Below are 16,842 nucleotides of genomic sequence, written 5' to 3'. Positions count from 1 at the left end.
TCGTTGGTCGACAGGATCAACCGGTGCAAATAAGGAAGAACAACAAGGCTCTTCATTGTTTTCACATTTTCATGTGAATTGTAAAATGTTCAGTCGGACTCAACGTCCCGTTTGTCTCCTCAGGAAAGATTTAGTTGTGTAGAAACAGTGAATTCATTTGGACACAACTTCTGTCTTTATTAATAAGAAACTAGTTGAGAGGCAGGGACCAGATTCTCTGTTGAACCATTCAAACATGGACTCACATGAAGAACTGAAGCTCTGATGTTTCTATTATGATCCAGACGCTCTGCTGAAAAGCACAAAGCAGCCACAGCAGTATGAGACAAACTGACAGTGTGAGTGAGCAGCCATGGGAGGTTAATACTCCTCAGCAGGGTTCTGATCCAGAAGAATCACATCAACAACAACTGCTGATTCTTTCATGGTTCTGTTTCCTCCAATAATCTGAAGAGTTGTGCAGCCGGACAGTCCAGTCTCTTAGTCCACCAACAAGAATGATATTATTTCTGAACCAAACATTAATGGTGTTGTTACTGAATAAATAAACAGAGCAAACATTTGAAAGAGGCAGCTTTATTGTAAATGTGTGTCAGATCTCTGCTGGTTGGTTTCAGTCCACCTCTCTGTCTCTTTGTTGATGCACTTTGTGTTTGTCACATGTTGTCATGAGTTTACAGACTGTTCTCTCTCCCTCATTCAATAATCAACCTGTTTTTCTTTCTCTTCTTCTTTTCGGGCTTCATTGTTCCTGCAGTTTGGACTCTGGATCTCTGTCAGTGTGTCTAACTGCTGTGAAATCTCTCCCATCAGAGCGCTGACTGACAGACCTTCTGTAACACTGACACCTGCTGCTGACTGGCAGCACTACAACTCACACTGGGTTTCTGGGTTTCAGTGTCTGCAGACGAAGGAAGAATGACTCTTTGACCTCATCTGGACTTTAACAGGTGAGAACTCTGACAGGTAACATGACACACCTTTGATGAAGAAACTACAACATGAACTTGTGGATGAGAGCAGTGATGAACTGAGTGAACACTATTTTAAGTTCTGAATATTCATGAATTAACTCACTAGTTATTCTATGAAATGTGACTTTCTCAACAAAATGAGTCTTTTCACATTTTGTCCAATTTAATTTACTGATGTTAATCTGAGCTGACTTTACTGCTGAGAGATGAGGGAGTGTCAGGTCCTGCTGTGTGTTTTATCACTCTTATCACCACATCATCTCCCAACATGTAACAGTAACGTTAGCTCACAGTTTTATGTGAGAGAGCCGTGTTGTAATGTTGCTTTACAGCTTTATTGTCCAACCGAGGCCTGAAAATAAACATTATTAGACTATAAATGTGTTCAGGCTGCAAACTCACCATTATGTTCAGTCTTGGTGTCCACAGGGGCGTCATGTGACACAAGAGCACAGGGCGCTTCCCAGCTTTGAACACTTGACCAAAACAGGCTTCACCGTCCAACAACCACACAAACACTCACTGGCTGCACCTGATTGGACGAATGCCACTCGTGAGCCGTGTATATTTAAAACTGGACCAACATGGTGTCTCGTTTGGAAACTTTCTCTTACATTATGAAAATAGCTCAGAGAAATTTCTGCAGAATTGTCTGAAGACATTTTAGGCGAGAAGGAGGCCATGCATGTTACTGTCCTGTTGACGTAGCTCGCACACTGATCTGATACTAACAGGTGGAGTTAAAACACTGCAGACCTCTGATTGGTCAGTCCGTACAACCAGGGTCGTCTCGTCGTCTGATCTCTGATGTAGAATATTTTTTATCAGCAGTCTTTTCTCAAACAAAGCTTGTTTCTGTGTTGTAATCATCAACATGTGCTCGCTGTGCGTAGGCAGAGTGTGGTCAGAAAAGAGAGAGAGTCAGAAAAGAGACGATGACTGCGAGCAGAGCAGAGAATAAAAAGGTTAGCAGTTTGTGTCTGTTGTCAGTGCAGGTCGCAGTGTGTCAGATAATAAATGCAGCAGCTTCTCAAGAGTTAAGACCGGTCTTCACTGATGTTTCCCAGCTGCTGGAAGCCTGGCTGGTTTTCCTTCAGGTGATAACACTGCCTGTCTTTAGCAGGAAGCCACAATGACGCAAGAGGACATTTTCAACACTCTGGAGGATCTAAAAGTTGATGAATTCAAGGATTTCAAATGGTATCTGAAGCAGTCTGACATCCTGGAAGGCTACCAACCCATCAAACAGTCCAAGCTGGAGAGTGCAGAAAGACGGGACACAGTGGATCTGATGGTGAACACCTTCACACTTGATGGAGCTCTGAAGGTGACCAAGAAGATTTTAGAGAAGATAAAGAGGAATGACCTGGTGCAGAGTCTGTCAGCCAACAGCTCAGGACCAGAAGGTCAGTCACATTTTTTTATTTTAATATCATTTTCAGAAGAAGAGAGTGGACGACACAATACTTGTAAAGGAACAGGCCTCTCAGTACAGAAGCTCATTGTTTTCAGCAAAGAAAAACAAAGAGGCTGATTTCATAATTAGGAGAAAAGGTTGAAGCATCAATAATTGTTATTGGAGAGGATGGAGGTTTGATGGTTCACATAAATAAACATTGTTTAACTGAGCAGAGATTCATTTTAATGGTGCAACAGAGCTCTGCCTAATTTAAAATCTGGATCAACTCATTTTAAACCTAGTTTTACTGAACTCAGATTAGAGCTAATCTTAGATTAAATGAATCCTTGTTGGTGCAACCAGCCATAATCTCTGTCTTCACCTCTCTCTCAGTGTCAGTGAGTGTCGCTGATGTTGGAGAGACTTCAGAGAACAGAGGACCTTCTTCCTCTCAGAGCGAAGGTAAAGCTGCTGTATTCTCTGGTATGTATGGAAGCCCTGAAAGACAAAGTTTAGTTTTTAGTTTGGAAAAGTTAAAAGTTAGTAAGACTGACTGCATTATAACTGAGTGAAAGCAGAGACAGAAGTACTTGATGAGCTTTAGTTGAAGCAGTATCAGAGTATCTGCAGCTCTGAAAGACATTGCATATAAAGCATTTAATTCAGTTTCTTCAAAAAGACCCTAGAAGTTATTTAAAAGTCTTAAAATCCATCTACAAAGGTCTTGAATATTTTTTTTCTTGGCTACCGTAGACTGTAATATCAGTTTTTAGATTATTTTGTATGTGGTTGTGAGCTGTCAGGAGGATTTAAAACTATAGTGGGACTGTTGTGACAGTGGATTGAGCTGCAGGAGGCAGTTAACCATCAGATCTGCATCAAACTCCGTCTCTACTGCAGCTACAGCAGCCAGGAAGCTCATCAGCTCAAAATAGACAAGTGCTTGAAATTTACATTTCAGTCTGTGTCGTATTATAAAGGTGCAAAACATCACAAAAATGTCAGAGTAGGAAAAGTTGGTGAATCGACAACAAGAAAATGTGACGACTCAGTGAATTCAGTATATGATAACTTACATTCAGCATGTGACTGAAACTCAAGAAAGGGAAGAGATGAAACATCAGATCTGTGTGTAGTGATGAGGAGACTGTAACCTTCCTCACATTAATACATCAAACACAAATATTATATCATTGTCATGTTTTCACGTGGTTTTCTATCGTTTGCATGCTCCTCTTCTCCAGTGGTTTATTGGCACGATAGAGGAGAATTTGGGGCCAACTCCTAATATTCTTATAGAAGTATGGTGTCATAGTTGCAGGTGGTCATTTGTAATTTTTGATTGGCTGCTATTCTTAAGAGGGCGGGTCTTACGTAGTATGAGCAGGCCAGAGGTCAGACAGCAGAGATGGAGTCGAGTGTAGAGGAAGAAGAGATCAGAGTGCAACTCTTTTCATGGAGGCCATGATGGACACTGAATAATAACCATTATTTCTGAAGCAGTTTTGTTAGCTTGTGCCTGTGTCTGTTTGCCAGACTGAATGAACTGAAACTCACTGTCAGCTCAGTGCATGGTTTTCAACTGAGAGGTGGGGTTTACCCGACCATGAAGTCAAAGTGGTTGATAACTGTGAGGACTGAGTGGAGTGACAGTGGAAAGCTAGCTGAGCTCATCTGTGGTTCAGATAAGGCCTGCATCCTTTTTTTGTTGAGTGGAAACCAAAGAAACCAGATCAATAATGGTCTGTATGGAGCCACCAGGCTCAGTTATAATAAAAACCAGTACTACCAGTCTTTATTGGTTTAAATGATATTGGTATTTAAACATCATCAAGTGATTCCCCAAAACAAGAGAGTAAAAGAAATTAAGAATGAACACTTCTGGACCTGCAAGAGAGCGTGAGTCTACATATCTATATAGACAGAAGGAGAATATTAAAGCTGATGCTACAGGACTTCTTTGTGACATTTCAACCAGAAGCTGGCAGCAACACCAACAGCTGCTCAGTGGTAACCAGTCCAGGGCTGTGGTTGTACTGACCAGCTCCCTGCCGGATAGATTTATATGTTGTTGGGGTACATGAGAGAATGATGTGATCAAATACTATTGTTAAGATATCTTACTGTAACACAATTACAAATATACTGCTAGAATAGTTTTCATAGACATCTTGCTCCAACTGTAATTTCAAAATCCTGCATTTCAGTTGTTTTTTGTTTCTATTTGTCACTCAGATGAGATCGTTCCAGTACCAGAGAAACAACCCATCTCACATTACCAAGACATGCTTCAGTCAAACCTCAAGGATAGGTTTAATTGTGCACAAGAGGGGTGGGCACAGAGGAAGGATGAGCAACCTCTGGTTGATATCTACACAGAGCTGTACGTCACAGCTGGGGGTGACGTAAACATCAACAAACAGCATGAGGTCATTCAGATGGAGGTGAAGCCAACAACAGAGGAATCAATTCAACCCAGTGACATGTTCAAACCCCCCTCTGGAAAAGAAAGATCCATAAGAACAGTTCTGACCAATGGAATCGCAGGAATTGGCAAAACATTTCTTGTCCAGAAGTTTGTGTTGGACTGGACTAACAAAGAAAACAATCAAGATGTGCATCTCTTATTCCACTTTACCTTCCGCCAGCTGAACTTATGGAAGGATGAAAAGTTAAGTCTGACCAAGCTGATCCATAAATGTATCAGAGAGACCAAAGACATCAAGGAAGAGGCTCTGAATCACATCTTTACAGCTCTGCAGTCATCAGGAAACACCAACTACGACAAAAGCAAATTCAAACTAGTGTTTGTTTTGGATGGACTGGATGAGAGCCACCTCCAACTGAACTGCTCGACTGATGAAATCCAGGACACAGACTTTGATGTGACACAGTCCACCTCAGTGGATGTGCTGCTGTCAAACCTCATCAAGAGAAATCTGCTTCCCTCTGCTCGCCTCTGGATAACCACACGACCTGCAGCAGCCAATCAGATTCATTCTGATTTTGTTGACGTGATGACAGAGGTCAGAGGGTTCACTGACCCACAGAAGGAGGAGTACTTCAGGAAGAGATTCAGAGATGAGGAGCAGGCCAGCAGAATCATCTCCCACATCAAGACATCACGAAGCCTCCACATCATGTGCCACATCCCAGTCTTCTGCTGGATCACTGCTACAGTTCTGGAGGATGCGTTGAAGACCAGAGAGGGAGGAGAGCTGCCCAAGACCCTGACTGAGATGTATGTAGAGTTCCTGAGGTTTCAGATTCGTCAGACAAAGAAGAAATATGGCCCAAAAAAGTATGACCAAAAAAAGTTCATTCGGTACATTAAGTCATTAGCAAAACTGGCTTTCCACCAGCTGGAAAAGGGCAACCTGATCTTCTATGAAACAGATCTGAAAGAGAGTGGCATTGATGTCAGAGGAGCCTCAGTGTTCTCAGGAGTGTTCACAGAGATCTTTAAAGAGGAACGTGGGAGGAAGAATGATGAAGTCAAGATGTTTAGCTTCGCCCATCTCAGTGTTCAGGAGTTTTTGGCAGCTTTGTATGTAGAGAGGTCACTCATTAACAAAAGCAAGAATGTGATGTCTGAACCAGCGCCACCACCAACTTTTTTCGAACATGTGCGACAGCTTTTCAGCAAACCATCAAGGACAGAGGTCCACAGGTTTGCTATTGACAAGGCCTTACAGAGTCCAAACGGACACCTGGACTTGTTCCTCCGCTTCCTCCTGGGTCTTTCACTGGAGACCAATCAGACTCTCCCACGAGGTCTGATGACACACACAGGAAGTATCTCACAGACCAATCAGGAAACAGTGAAGTACATCAAGGAGAAGATCAGTGAGAATCTGTCTCCAGAGAGAAGCATCAATCTGTTCCACTGTCTGAATGAACTGAAGGATGGTTCTCTAGTGGAGGAGATCCAACAGTACCTGACATCAGGAAGTCTCTCCACAGATGAACTGTCTCCTGCTCAGTGGTCAGCTCTGGTCTTCATCTTACTGTCATCAGAAAAAGATCTGGACGTGTTTGACCTGAAGAAATACTCTGCTTCAGAGGAGGTTCTTCTGAGGCTGCTGCCAGTGGTCAAAGCCTCCAACAAAGCTCTGTAAGTGAACAGATCCCTGATAGTTACCGTATCTAGTGTCAACACTTAAAAGTCTTCTTGATTTTAATTTATTGATCAATTGAAAAACTTGCATTGTTTCATTAGTTTCATTGTACATCTGCACATTAATGCAGCCATGACAGAAAAAAAACTGTCGCACTTTAGTTATTTTAAAGGTGGATGAGTCATTCTGGAGAAGGATTTTTGATATTTCAACAAATAGCCAAACAAATTCACTGATGCACGTTGCCAAGGCAAGGCTGCTAACAACTGGGCTAGCTTGCATAGAAGTGGATTTTGCTTTGACATAGCTGAAGCAAAAAATAAATTATAAATAAAAAATATTGAAGCACACAGTTACGGCATCCTAAAGACAACAGAGTCAAAACGAAAACATTTTGCTGAGATTGTTCTTGCAAAACTAGAGTGACTGCAGACTCAATATTTTGTATTTTTAAGGGTGTCACGATTTTACATCAATAACTGGTCAGAATGAGCCTAATTAATTTCACAATCGAAATCAATATGCAGTATCCACAATATAGTCTGTTCAATATTTCATTTGAGATTGGGACAACGCGACACCGTTTGTTTCGAGCCCTACAGCATGAGAGCTAACAGAAGTAACAGTTGACGGAGCTAAAAGCTTCCAGTGGAGCTAAACACACACAGCAGTACTGAGAGTTCAGAGGAACATTAAGTGGTAAACACTGAACTGCAGTTTAATGTGCCAACACAACATGTTTACATAAAATGAATGTACTGAAGGATTTTAGCCAAGTACTGTTTGGAGGTAAAAGTACCTTGAGTTTGGAGTTACAGGCAATTTACATCAGTGTACATTTTATCAATCTTCTGACAGAGGTGAAAGTAACCTGGTACAAGCAGTGACCAGGTGGTGGAGCAGTAGCTTCAGAACAAAGACCTCAAAGACTGAGACAAGTGAGAATGAGACAGACTTCTTCCCAAAATCTCTCTGTTACTAAATTCTGTGTCCTATGTTACTTTTTCTTAATTCTCTTTTAACAGTGTTTAGATAACTTCTTACTTTGTTTTAAACCTTTTTCTGTCTTTAAATCTATGTAAGGTAAATATAATTATTTATTTCCTCAGCATTTTAATGGTGGATTTATTATGTCACTATTCACTAACAACTATAGATGACAACAAGGTAAAGAAACCTTTTGATCAGTGTCTCATTTTCTCCAGTACACACTTGCAATATCTTGGCAAACCCAAAGATAAGATGAATGTCCATAGACAAGTAATTTAATCTGACACACAAACACAAACATGACATGGACAGCGAGTTGAACGTGAGGATATAATCACTGAAATTGATAGAAGTAGAACTTTTCACAACTGTGTAATGAAAAACATTAAACATGTCTAAACATCTATTGATCACCCGAGACACTCGATTGTACGACTCATCAACACAATAACAGTTTTACAGCAATGTGATGTATTTTGTATTGTGGATGACAGAAACAGTATCACAAACTCTCTTTCAGGCTGAGTGGCTGTAATCTGTCAAAGAGAACCTGTGAAGCTCTGTCCTCAGTTCTCAGCTCCCAGTCCTCTAGTCTGAGACATCTGGACCTGAATAACAACGACCTGCAGGATTCAGGAGTGAAGCTGCTGTCTGTTGGAGTGAAGAGTCCACACTGTAAACTGGAGACTCTCAGGTCAGGATTATAAAAGACATGTACTGAGTAAACATAACTGTTCCTTTATGTTGTCATTGGTCTCCTGTCATTTTACCAGTTCTCTTTGAAGACACTGCTCTGAAACTGAGTGTATCAAAATACAGTTGGAAGTTAAATCAAACAGATAGAAAAGTCTTCACATGTCCTCTACATTTCTTTTTCAGACTGAATGGCTGTAATCTGTCAGAGAGAAGCTGTGAAGCTCTGTCCTCAGTTCTCAGCTCCCAGTCCTCTAGTCTGAGAGAGCTGGACCTGAATAACAACGACCTGCAGGATTCAGGAGTGAAGCCGCTGTCTGTTGGACTGAAGAGTCCACACTGTAAACTGGAGACTCTCAGGTCAGGATTATAAAAGACATGTACTGAGTAAACATAACTGTTCCTTTATGTTGTCATTGGTCTCCTGTCATTTTACCAGTTCTCTTTGAAGACACTGCTCTGAAACTGAGTGTATCAAAATACAGTTGGAAGTTAAATCAAACAGATAGAAAAGTCTTCACATGTCCTCTACATTTCTTCTTCAGGCTGAGTGGCTGTAATCTGTCAGAGAGAACCTGTGAAACTCTGCCCTCAGCTCTCAGCTCCCAGTCCTCTAGTCTGAGACATCTGGACCTGAATAACAATGACCTGCAGGATTCAGGAGTGAAACCACTGTGTGTTGGACTGAAGAGTCCACACTGTAAACTGGAGACTCTCAGGTCAGGATTATAAAAGACATGTACAGAGTGAACCATAACTGTTCCTTTATGTTGTCATTGGTCTCCTGTCATTTTACCAGTTCTCTTTTCAGACACTGCTCTGAAACTGAGTGTATCAAAATACAATTGGAAGTTAAATCAAACAGAGAGAAAAGTCTTCACATGTCCTCTACATTTCTTCTTCAGGCTGAGTGGCTGTAATCTGTCAGAGAGAACCTGTGAAGCTCTGTCCTCAGCTCTCAGCTCCCAGTCCTCTAGTCTGAGACATTTGGACCTGAATAACAACGACCTGCAGGATTCAGGAGTGAACCTGTTGTCTGTTGGACTGAAGAGTCCACACTGTAAACTGGAGACTCTCAGGTCTGACTTCAGTTTCTGTGAAATGACCACTCAAATGTTGCTTGGCATCTGTTTAAAATGTGCTTAAAATACTGTATATCAAACATTGTAGGAGTTTTGGACATTGTGTATTATTCGTAAAGGTATACAATGCCCTTCGGAGGTTAAATAATTTATGTTAATGTACAGTAAAGTTATATTCATCAATCACCATGTCAGCTCTAATCCGTGTTGTTTTTTTCATCAGTTGATGAATTGAATTGTTGTATCTTACAGCCCTGTTTTGGTGTTGGTTTTTAGTTTTTTTCCACAACTTTATTGTTGGATTCAGTCTTGCTGCTCTCATCATCACAGAGCTTTTCCAGTGCAGCTGGCTGTACTTTCATTTTTCTGTCACATCATGTCTGCTATCAATTTTATTTACAAAGCCCCAAATCATTTTCACATTGCTTCAGTGGGCTTTACAATCTGTACAGTGATCGACATCCTCATTTGACCCTCGACTGTGAGGCAAACTTCCCATATTAAAAAAAAAAACTTTTAACAGTGAAAAAAACAGCAGGAAGAGGAGGATCCTTCTCCCAGGACCAACAGACAGGAAGTAGATGTAGTGTGCAGAGAAAAACAAAATCACAGTTCACAGATTTAATTCACAGAATGTCTGTCTCTACACATTCATAAATATACATCGTCCTGTGTGTGTGTGTGTCCAGGCTGTCAGGCTGTCTGATCACAGAGGAAGGCTGTACTTCTCTGGCCTCAGCTGTGAGATCCAACCCCTCCCATCTGAGAGAGCTGGACCTGAGCTACAATCATCCAGGAGACTCGGGAGTGAAGCGGCTGTCGGCTGGACTCGAGGATCCAGACTGGAGACTGGAGACTCTCAGGTATGAACAGACAACAAGAGCTCACATACTGTTTCACACTGACAAGCTGAGGACTGTTGGTTCACAGTCTGAACCAGCAGCACAGTGATGCTGATAACAGTGAAGACAGCACCAGGCATGACACACTGGCTGTGTGAGCAGCGTGTGTGGCAAAATGGTGTGAGTCGTGCTTCTCACTTGCTTGTCAAGCGAGGCTGCAGCGATGCGTCATGTAGAGATTCGGAGTCTCGCCTATTTTTATCACAACACGCGTGGTTCTCTACAAAAACAGACCTAAAAAAGACCTGTAGACAGTCATATGGACATCATGCCATCGTTTCACTACAGTTGTCATGTCTGTATCTGTAGAATATGTCACAGACAACAGGTGATGGGCAGTAATTTTCCTGTGCCCTCTTTTTCTTTCTCTCCCTCCTTCCCTGTCTTTGCCCCTCTCACTTTCTTACTCTTTCAGCGGGGTAAAGGAAAATCACGTCATCATATTTATTGATAATCACCAAAGTTAAACTCCATGTAAACAGATAGGGCAGGCAGGAGCTGCACTGCAGCAGCAACACAGCCTGTGTGATCACAAACAAGCGAGTGAGGAGCAGCAGCTCAGCCACGCAGTACTCAGGCACCCAGTGTGTAGCTGATGTGCTGAGAGTCCCTGTCCACCCTGAGACGTAGACCCGGACAATAACTTCTTCAACTCCGTCAGTAATAACTGCTGCTATTACACAGAGGAGCAATATGGCCACATTGATAAGGATAGAAAACTCTCAGTAATACACATCAACGATAGAAGTATCTATGCAAACTTCACACACATCAAGGAATACTTAAGACAATTTACACATCCATTCAACGTCATTGCAATATCGGAAAAATGGATCAATACAGAGAAAGGTGTGGACTTTGAACTGGAGGGCTATGAATTTTATGCATATAGTTGGAAAAAACAAAGGTGGGGGAGGAGTAGCTTTCTATGTGGACAACAATTTGAACTTAAGGGTGTCGGAAAACATGTCTGACTGTTGATAATGTACTGGAGTGCATAAGGATAGAAATATATATGGACAAACACAAAAGTGCACTAATTAGCTGTATATATGGGACACCAGGGTCCAATATTGAACTGTTCAAAGACTGGATGGAGGAAATGTTTATAAAGAAAAGTCATAAAAAGAGTTTCATCTGTAGGGACTTTAACATTGATCTCCTTAACCCTAATAATCACAAAATGGCAAACGATTTTATCAATACAATAATACAGCATGAATTTATATCCAACAATCACCAGACCCACCAGAATAACTTCCCATTGTGCCACTCTTAGTGATAATATTTTTTACAAATGATATTTCAAATAAAACAATTAGTGGAATATTGCTTAGTGACATCAGTGACCATCTTCCTGTGTTTATAATATATGACACTAACTACATAACTCATCATCAGACAAAGAAAAGACAGTGTACAGAAGAGTGAAATCAGAAGAATCACTAAATATATTTAAGAAGGATTTGTTGGCACAGAACTGGGATATTGTATATAATGATGGCGATGTGAATAGGGCATATGATTCATTTTTGAAAACATTTAAAGAGTTATATGAGAACAATTGTCCTGTAAGATCAATCAAGAAGAAATCAAAGTATAAGGATCATCCATGGATTACAAAGGGAATACAAAATGCCCGTAAAAAGAAAAACAGACTTTACAAAGAATTCATGAGACGGAGAACTAAGGAGGTAGAAATTAAATATAAAACATATAAAATAAGCTAATTAATATTATAAGGATCAGCAGAAGAGATTATTATAGTAAACTTCTGAATGAACTATGGAACATACTAAATAAGATGATAAAGAACAGACCAAGACAGGACAGTCATCCGAAATATTTTTATGTGATGACAAAGAAAATTATGACATGACTGATGTTGTCAAACAATTCAATGAATTCTTTGTTAATGTGGGACCTGATGTAGCGGACAAAATTCCTGATCAAGTAACTCCTGATGGATGGAAGGACAATTTTATTGATAGGAACCTAAGTTCAATGTTTATTACAGCAGTACATTATGATAAATAATTTACACAATGCTTTTTCCTGAATATTGTCGTCACGTTTGGTGCAGGAAGAAACGGTGGAAACGGCTTCGCTCGCAGGCAGAAAGTGCTTGCAAGCAAAAAACTTGACACTCCCTTTCCTATTGTCAGAAAAATGCACCATATCAACCAATCAAAAAATGGCATTTTGTTGCTAAGGAAGAGGAAGTGACGGTGGCGAAAGAGAGACAGAGATACAGAGGAGCTAGCGATAGCGAGTTTTGAGATTTGAGAGATTTGTGACTTGTAGCATGTTTGGAGTGTATATTTAGTGTGTAGTGTGTTTAGTGTGTAGTGTAATGTAGTGTGTTTAGTGTGTTTAGTGTGTAGTGAAGTCGTTTTTTTAATAATAATAATTGGGATGATGAATGGGAACAGAGGAATCATGTTTTTGTTTTGTTTTGTTTTGTTTTGTTTTGTTTTTTCTTTTCTCTCGCTTTTCTTTCATTCCTTCACTTGTCTTTGACTGGTGCAAGTCTTTTCATTTTGTCTGATAATGTTTCTCTTTTTTTTATTTACATGTTTGAAATAAACTAAACTAAAAAAGAAAAAAAAAAGACTAACATCACACCACCATCTGCTGCTGATCATTTAATGACGACTACGACACAGAATTTATGACAAATGTAGTTCAGCGATAAATAACCAGAATACAAACTTCAAAGTTCATTATTACTTGTTCTTCACCAGCAGATTGACTTTTCCCAGTTGTCATGAAATTGTAGATATCTAATTTATTTTGGCTCAAAAGTTTATTCTTGGTTTGAGAAACGTTTCTTGTTGAATATTTTCTGCATGTCAGTCACATTCTGTCGCTGTATTACATGTCAGCTGTCTGGTAGAAACTCTTTTTATTCAATCATCTTATTACTGATTTCTCATCATGTTTCTAACTGAAACTTGCAGTTGAGGCATATTGTGTATGATGAAGTGAATGCATGCGACTAAAGCTGAGCAGAGAGCAGAAGTTTCTAATCATCTTGTACATTGTGTTCACAGCTTTCTGTTAAGACGACAGTTTCAGCCACAACATGTCAAATACTCAATAACATTAAAACAAGCTGCCTGCAGTTAATAACTGATGTGTTTGACACAAACTGAGCGAGAGAAAGAACAAAAGTTCTGTTTCTTAAACTAGTCTGACTGATTTCCAGTTGAAAACAGTTTCATCTGTACAGAGTCCGTCAGTCTGAACTGAACAGAACATCTGTAACCACTGACGTCAACAACAACTAAATATGTCAGCAGACAAGAATGAAGCGTCACAGTTTCCTGAAACATGAATGAAGCTGTATAAAGTTTTATATTTGTGTCTTCTCCTCTGGTCTGTTGACTCTGTCTGCTGTATTTAAAGCAGCTGAGAGGAGCTCACCTGCTGACTCTGCGTTCGTCCTGTTCATTTCTTCAGCCTCTCGTCCACATCGTGTTTTTTGTTTTTTAAGACCATTATTTTTCTGAGACTGAACCCATTAGTGCCTGCTACTGAGTTTTGTATTTCCTTTGGAAGTGTTGTCTGGACTCACACAAATCTGAAGAGTTTTTAAATCGGTCTCACTTCTTGGCTGAAACGTGAGTTTTTCTGATCAAAGAATAATAAGTCATTATCAGTCATACAGCAGGTGAACACATTCACTTGAGGAGCCACTCTTTATCATTTATAATGACTTAACGTTCAGAAATTAACATTCCAACCTGCTGATCTACAATGTACATGAGGTAATGAGAAGATGTGGATGTGACTGAAACTTTCATCGAGCTGCTCGACAGTGAAAGAGGAGACTGTGCAGACAATAGTAATGATGAGGAATTCTGGGAAATTGACCATTTATCAGTGAAGACAGCTGGATAATGTTGCTGAACTGACAATTGTGAAACATGGAATCAAAGAGATAATGTCTTTAGTGGAAGAAGGTTCATTCTGACTTTGTTTCTTCCTCCAGGGTGGAACATGGTGGAGAGCAGAGGCTGAAACCTGGTGTGAGGAAGTGTAAGTGTGTGTTCACTTTGACTGATGAAAACAAGGCAGCACATGTTAAAGTAGTTTAAATCTAAAGCTTGTGTATCTGCATTCAACTGTCAGTTTGAAAGAAGATCCACAAAGATGAGTCATTGTGAAGTTTTGATCTAATTAACAGTCAGTCTGTTAATAAAGCAACAAATAAACCATCAGCTGTGTTAGATGATAAACTGCTGCTGTATTGTGTCTTGTTCTCTCCATCAGATGTCTGTGAACTCACAGTGGACACAAACACAGTGAACACAAACCTCAAACTGTCTGACAACAACAGGAAGGTGACACGTGTGAGAGAGAAGCAGCCATATCCTGATCATCCAGAGAGGTTTGACTGCTGGACTCAGCTGCTGTGTAGAAATGATCTGACTGGTCGCTGTTACTGGGAGGTCGAGTGGAGAGGAGGGGTTGATATATCAGTGAGTTACAGAGGAATCAGAAGGAGAGGAGACAGTGATGACTGTTGGTTTGGACAGAATAATCAGTCCTGGAGTCTGAACTGCTCTGATGGTGGTCGTTACTCTGTCTGTCACAATAACATAAGAACAGACCTCTCCTCCTCCTCCTCCTCCTCCTCCTCCTCCTCCTCCTCCTCCTCCTCCTCCTCCTCCTCCTCCTCCTCTGTCTCTAACAGAGTAGCAGTGTATGTGGACTGTCCTGCTGGCACTCTGTCCTTCTACAGAGTCTCCTCTGACTCACTGATCCACCTCCACACCTTCAACACCACATTCACTCAACCTCTTTATCCTGGGTTCTGGTTCTGGACACCTGGTTCCTCAGTGTCTCTGTAGGAGGGACACACACACACACAGACACACACTCTCTTACACTCACACACACACTCACACACACACACACACACACACACACTCACATACACAGTCTCATACAGTCACACACACACACACACACACACACACTCTCTCACACACACACACACACACACACACACACACACACACACACACACACACACACACACACACACACTCACACACACACACACACACACTCTCTGTAAATCACAGTAACAGAAATGGGTTAGTTGTGTTGTCTCTTCTTGGTCAATGTGCTGCACATCAGTGGTTTTAAATCTCTTTAAATATGTTTTGAACGTTCAGATTTGAGTTTTCTGAACTTTGTGATCTGATTGTTTTCTCACAACAATCAGCCTGTATATACAATAAAATCAGGCTCCACACACACATGCATATAGATCATCATAATTATGATCTTTGTTCAGACAGCTTTTATTTAGTTGATTTGTGGTTCATCATTGAAGTTTCTCATTTGTCTTCTTTGAGTTATTATCTGTAAATATGTGTATATGAGTGGATAGAGCTGCTGCTACGTGCAGACGGACCTCCATTACAAAATCTCCCTGTAGAGTCGAAGAGCCAAAGACTTTCTGTCAACACTTCATTATCTCACATCATCTGTCAGAATAAACATTTGACTTTCTCATTCACGTGTCTCTCCTGATTGAAATAACGTCTTTTCACATCACTTTACATTACAGACATCACAGCAGACGAGCTGCATGGAGACACCTGATGTTTAAACCATCTCCAGCTGCTTCAGCTGTTCAGCAGAACGCTGCAACTCTGTTTTACTGTGAAGCTCCAGAAATGTTTGTAGACTACGAGACTTCACCTGACTTTATATCATCAGGAGGAGATGATGGCTGAGCCTGACTTTATATCATCAGGAGGAGATGATGACTTCACCTGACTTTATATCATCAGGAGGAGATGATGGCTGAGCCTGACTTTATATCATCAGGAGGAGATGATGGCTGAGCCTGACCTTATATCATCAGGAGGAGATGATGGCTGAGCCTGACTTTATATCATCAGGAGGAGATGATGACTTCACCTGACTTTATATCATCAGGAGGAGATGATGGCTGAGCCTGACTTTATATCATCAGGAGGAGATGATGGCTGAGCCTGACCTTATATCATCAGGAGGAGATGATGGCTGAGCCTGACTTTATATCATCAGGAGGAGATGATGGCTGAGCCTGACTTTATATCGTTTCTCCTTTCAGATTAAAAACATGGTTAAAAGCAGACGAGGGCAGCTGTCACCACACAACACTGGAAACAGTCTATTTGCAGCTTTTCATTGAGTTTTTTTTAAATCTCGACTTGTGAAAATTCATTTTGCTCTCTGTGGAAACAAAACATGGTCACATTAAATTGTATGTTTATTTTCATGCCTCTGAGCTGGAGATAGTCGTGGCCAGAGGCATCATGTTTGAGGGTTTTCCGTCCGTTCTTGTGAACACAATATCTCAAAAACACCTCGAGGGAATTTCTACAGATTTGGCAGAAGCGTCCACTTGGACTCAAAGATGAACTGATCAGAATTTGGTGCTCAAAGGTCACTGTGAACTCACAACGTGTATTTATATGATAATTAGGACAACAAGGAAAAAATGATGAAGTTATAACATTTTATATCCAAAAGGTCAAAGGTCAACTTCACTATGACATCATAATATTCTGCAGTTCAGGAACAGCAACCTGATTGGTGCTCGGAGTCAAACAACAGCGAGACGGTGTTTGTTCGTTTTGATCTTCTGTTTGTATGATTCACAGATTTTGTACCATATTT

The 16,842-nt window shown here is 40.7% G+C and overlaps 2 protein-coding genes across 2 annotated transcripts in view; one reads left to right on the top strand and one right to left on the bottom strand.

Moving 5' to 3' along the window:
* LOC141006168 (NACHT, LRR and PYD domains-containing protein 3-like) overlaps window positions 1-16,842 on the bottom strand; it is a 467,008-nt gene that overhangs the window by 248,795 nt on the left and 201,371 nt on the right. The gene's annotated exons all lie outside the window — the stretch shown is intronic.
* LOC140993765 (NACHT, LRR and PYD domains-containing protein 3-like) lies at window positions 885-15,014 on the top strand. The gene is made up of 11 exons (XM_073463296.1): window positions 885-950; window positions 2,095-2,380; window positions 2,773-2,846; window positions 4,614-6,487; window positions 8,002-8,175; window positions 8,361-8,534; window positions 8,720-8,893; window positions 9,080-9,253; window positions 9,946-10,119; window positions 14,153-14,199; window positions 14,434-15,014. The coding sequence occupies exons 2-11, from the start codon at window positions 2,107-2,109 to the stop codon at window positions 15,012-15,014; spliced, it is 3,720 nt and encodes a 1,239-aa protein (XP_073319397.1). The 5' UTR covers window positions 885-950; window positions 2,095-2,106.

This window comes from Pagrus major, chromosome 1, assembly GCF_040436345.1.
Source record: "Pagrus major chromosome 1, Pma_NU_1.0".
NCBI classification, from domain to species: domain Eukaryota; kingdom Metazoa; phylum Chordata; class Actinopteri; order Spariformes; family Sparidae; genus Pagrus; species Pagrus major.
Note: the sequence above shows the minus strand (reverse complement) of the source record. Positions and strands in the feature narration are given on the sequence as shown.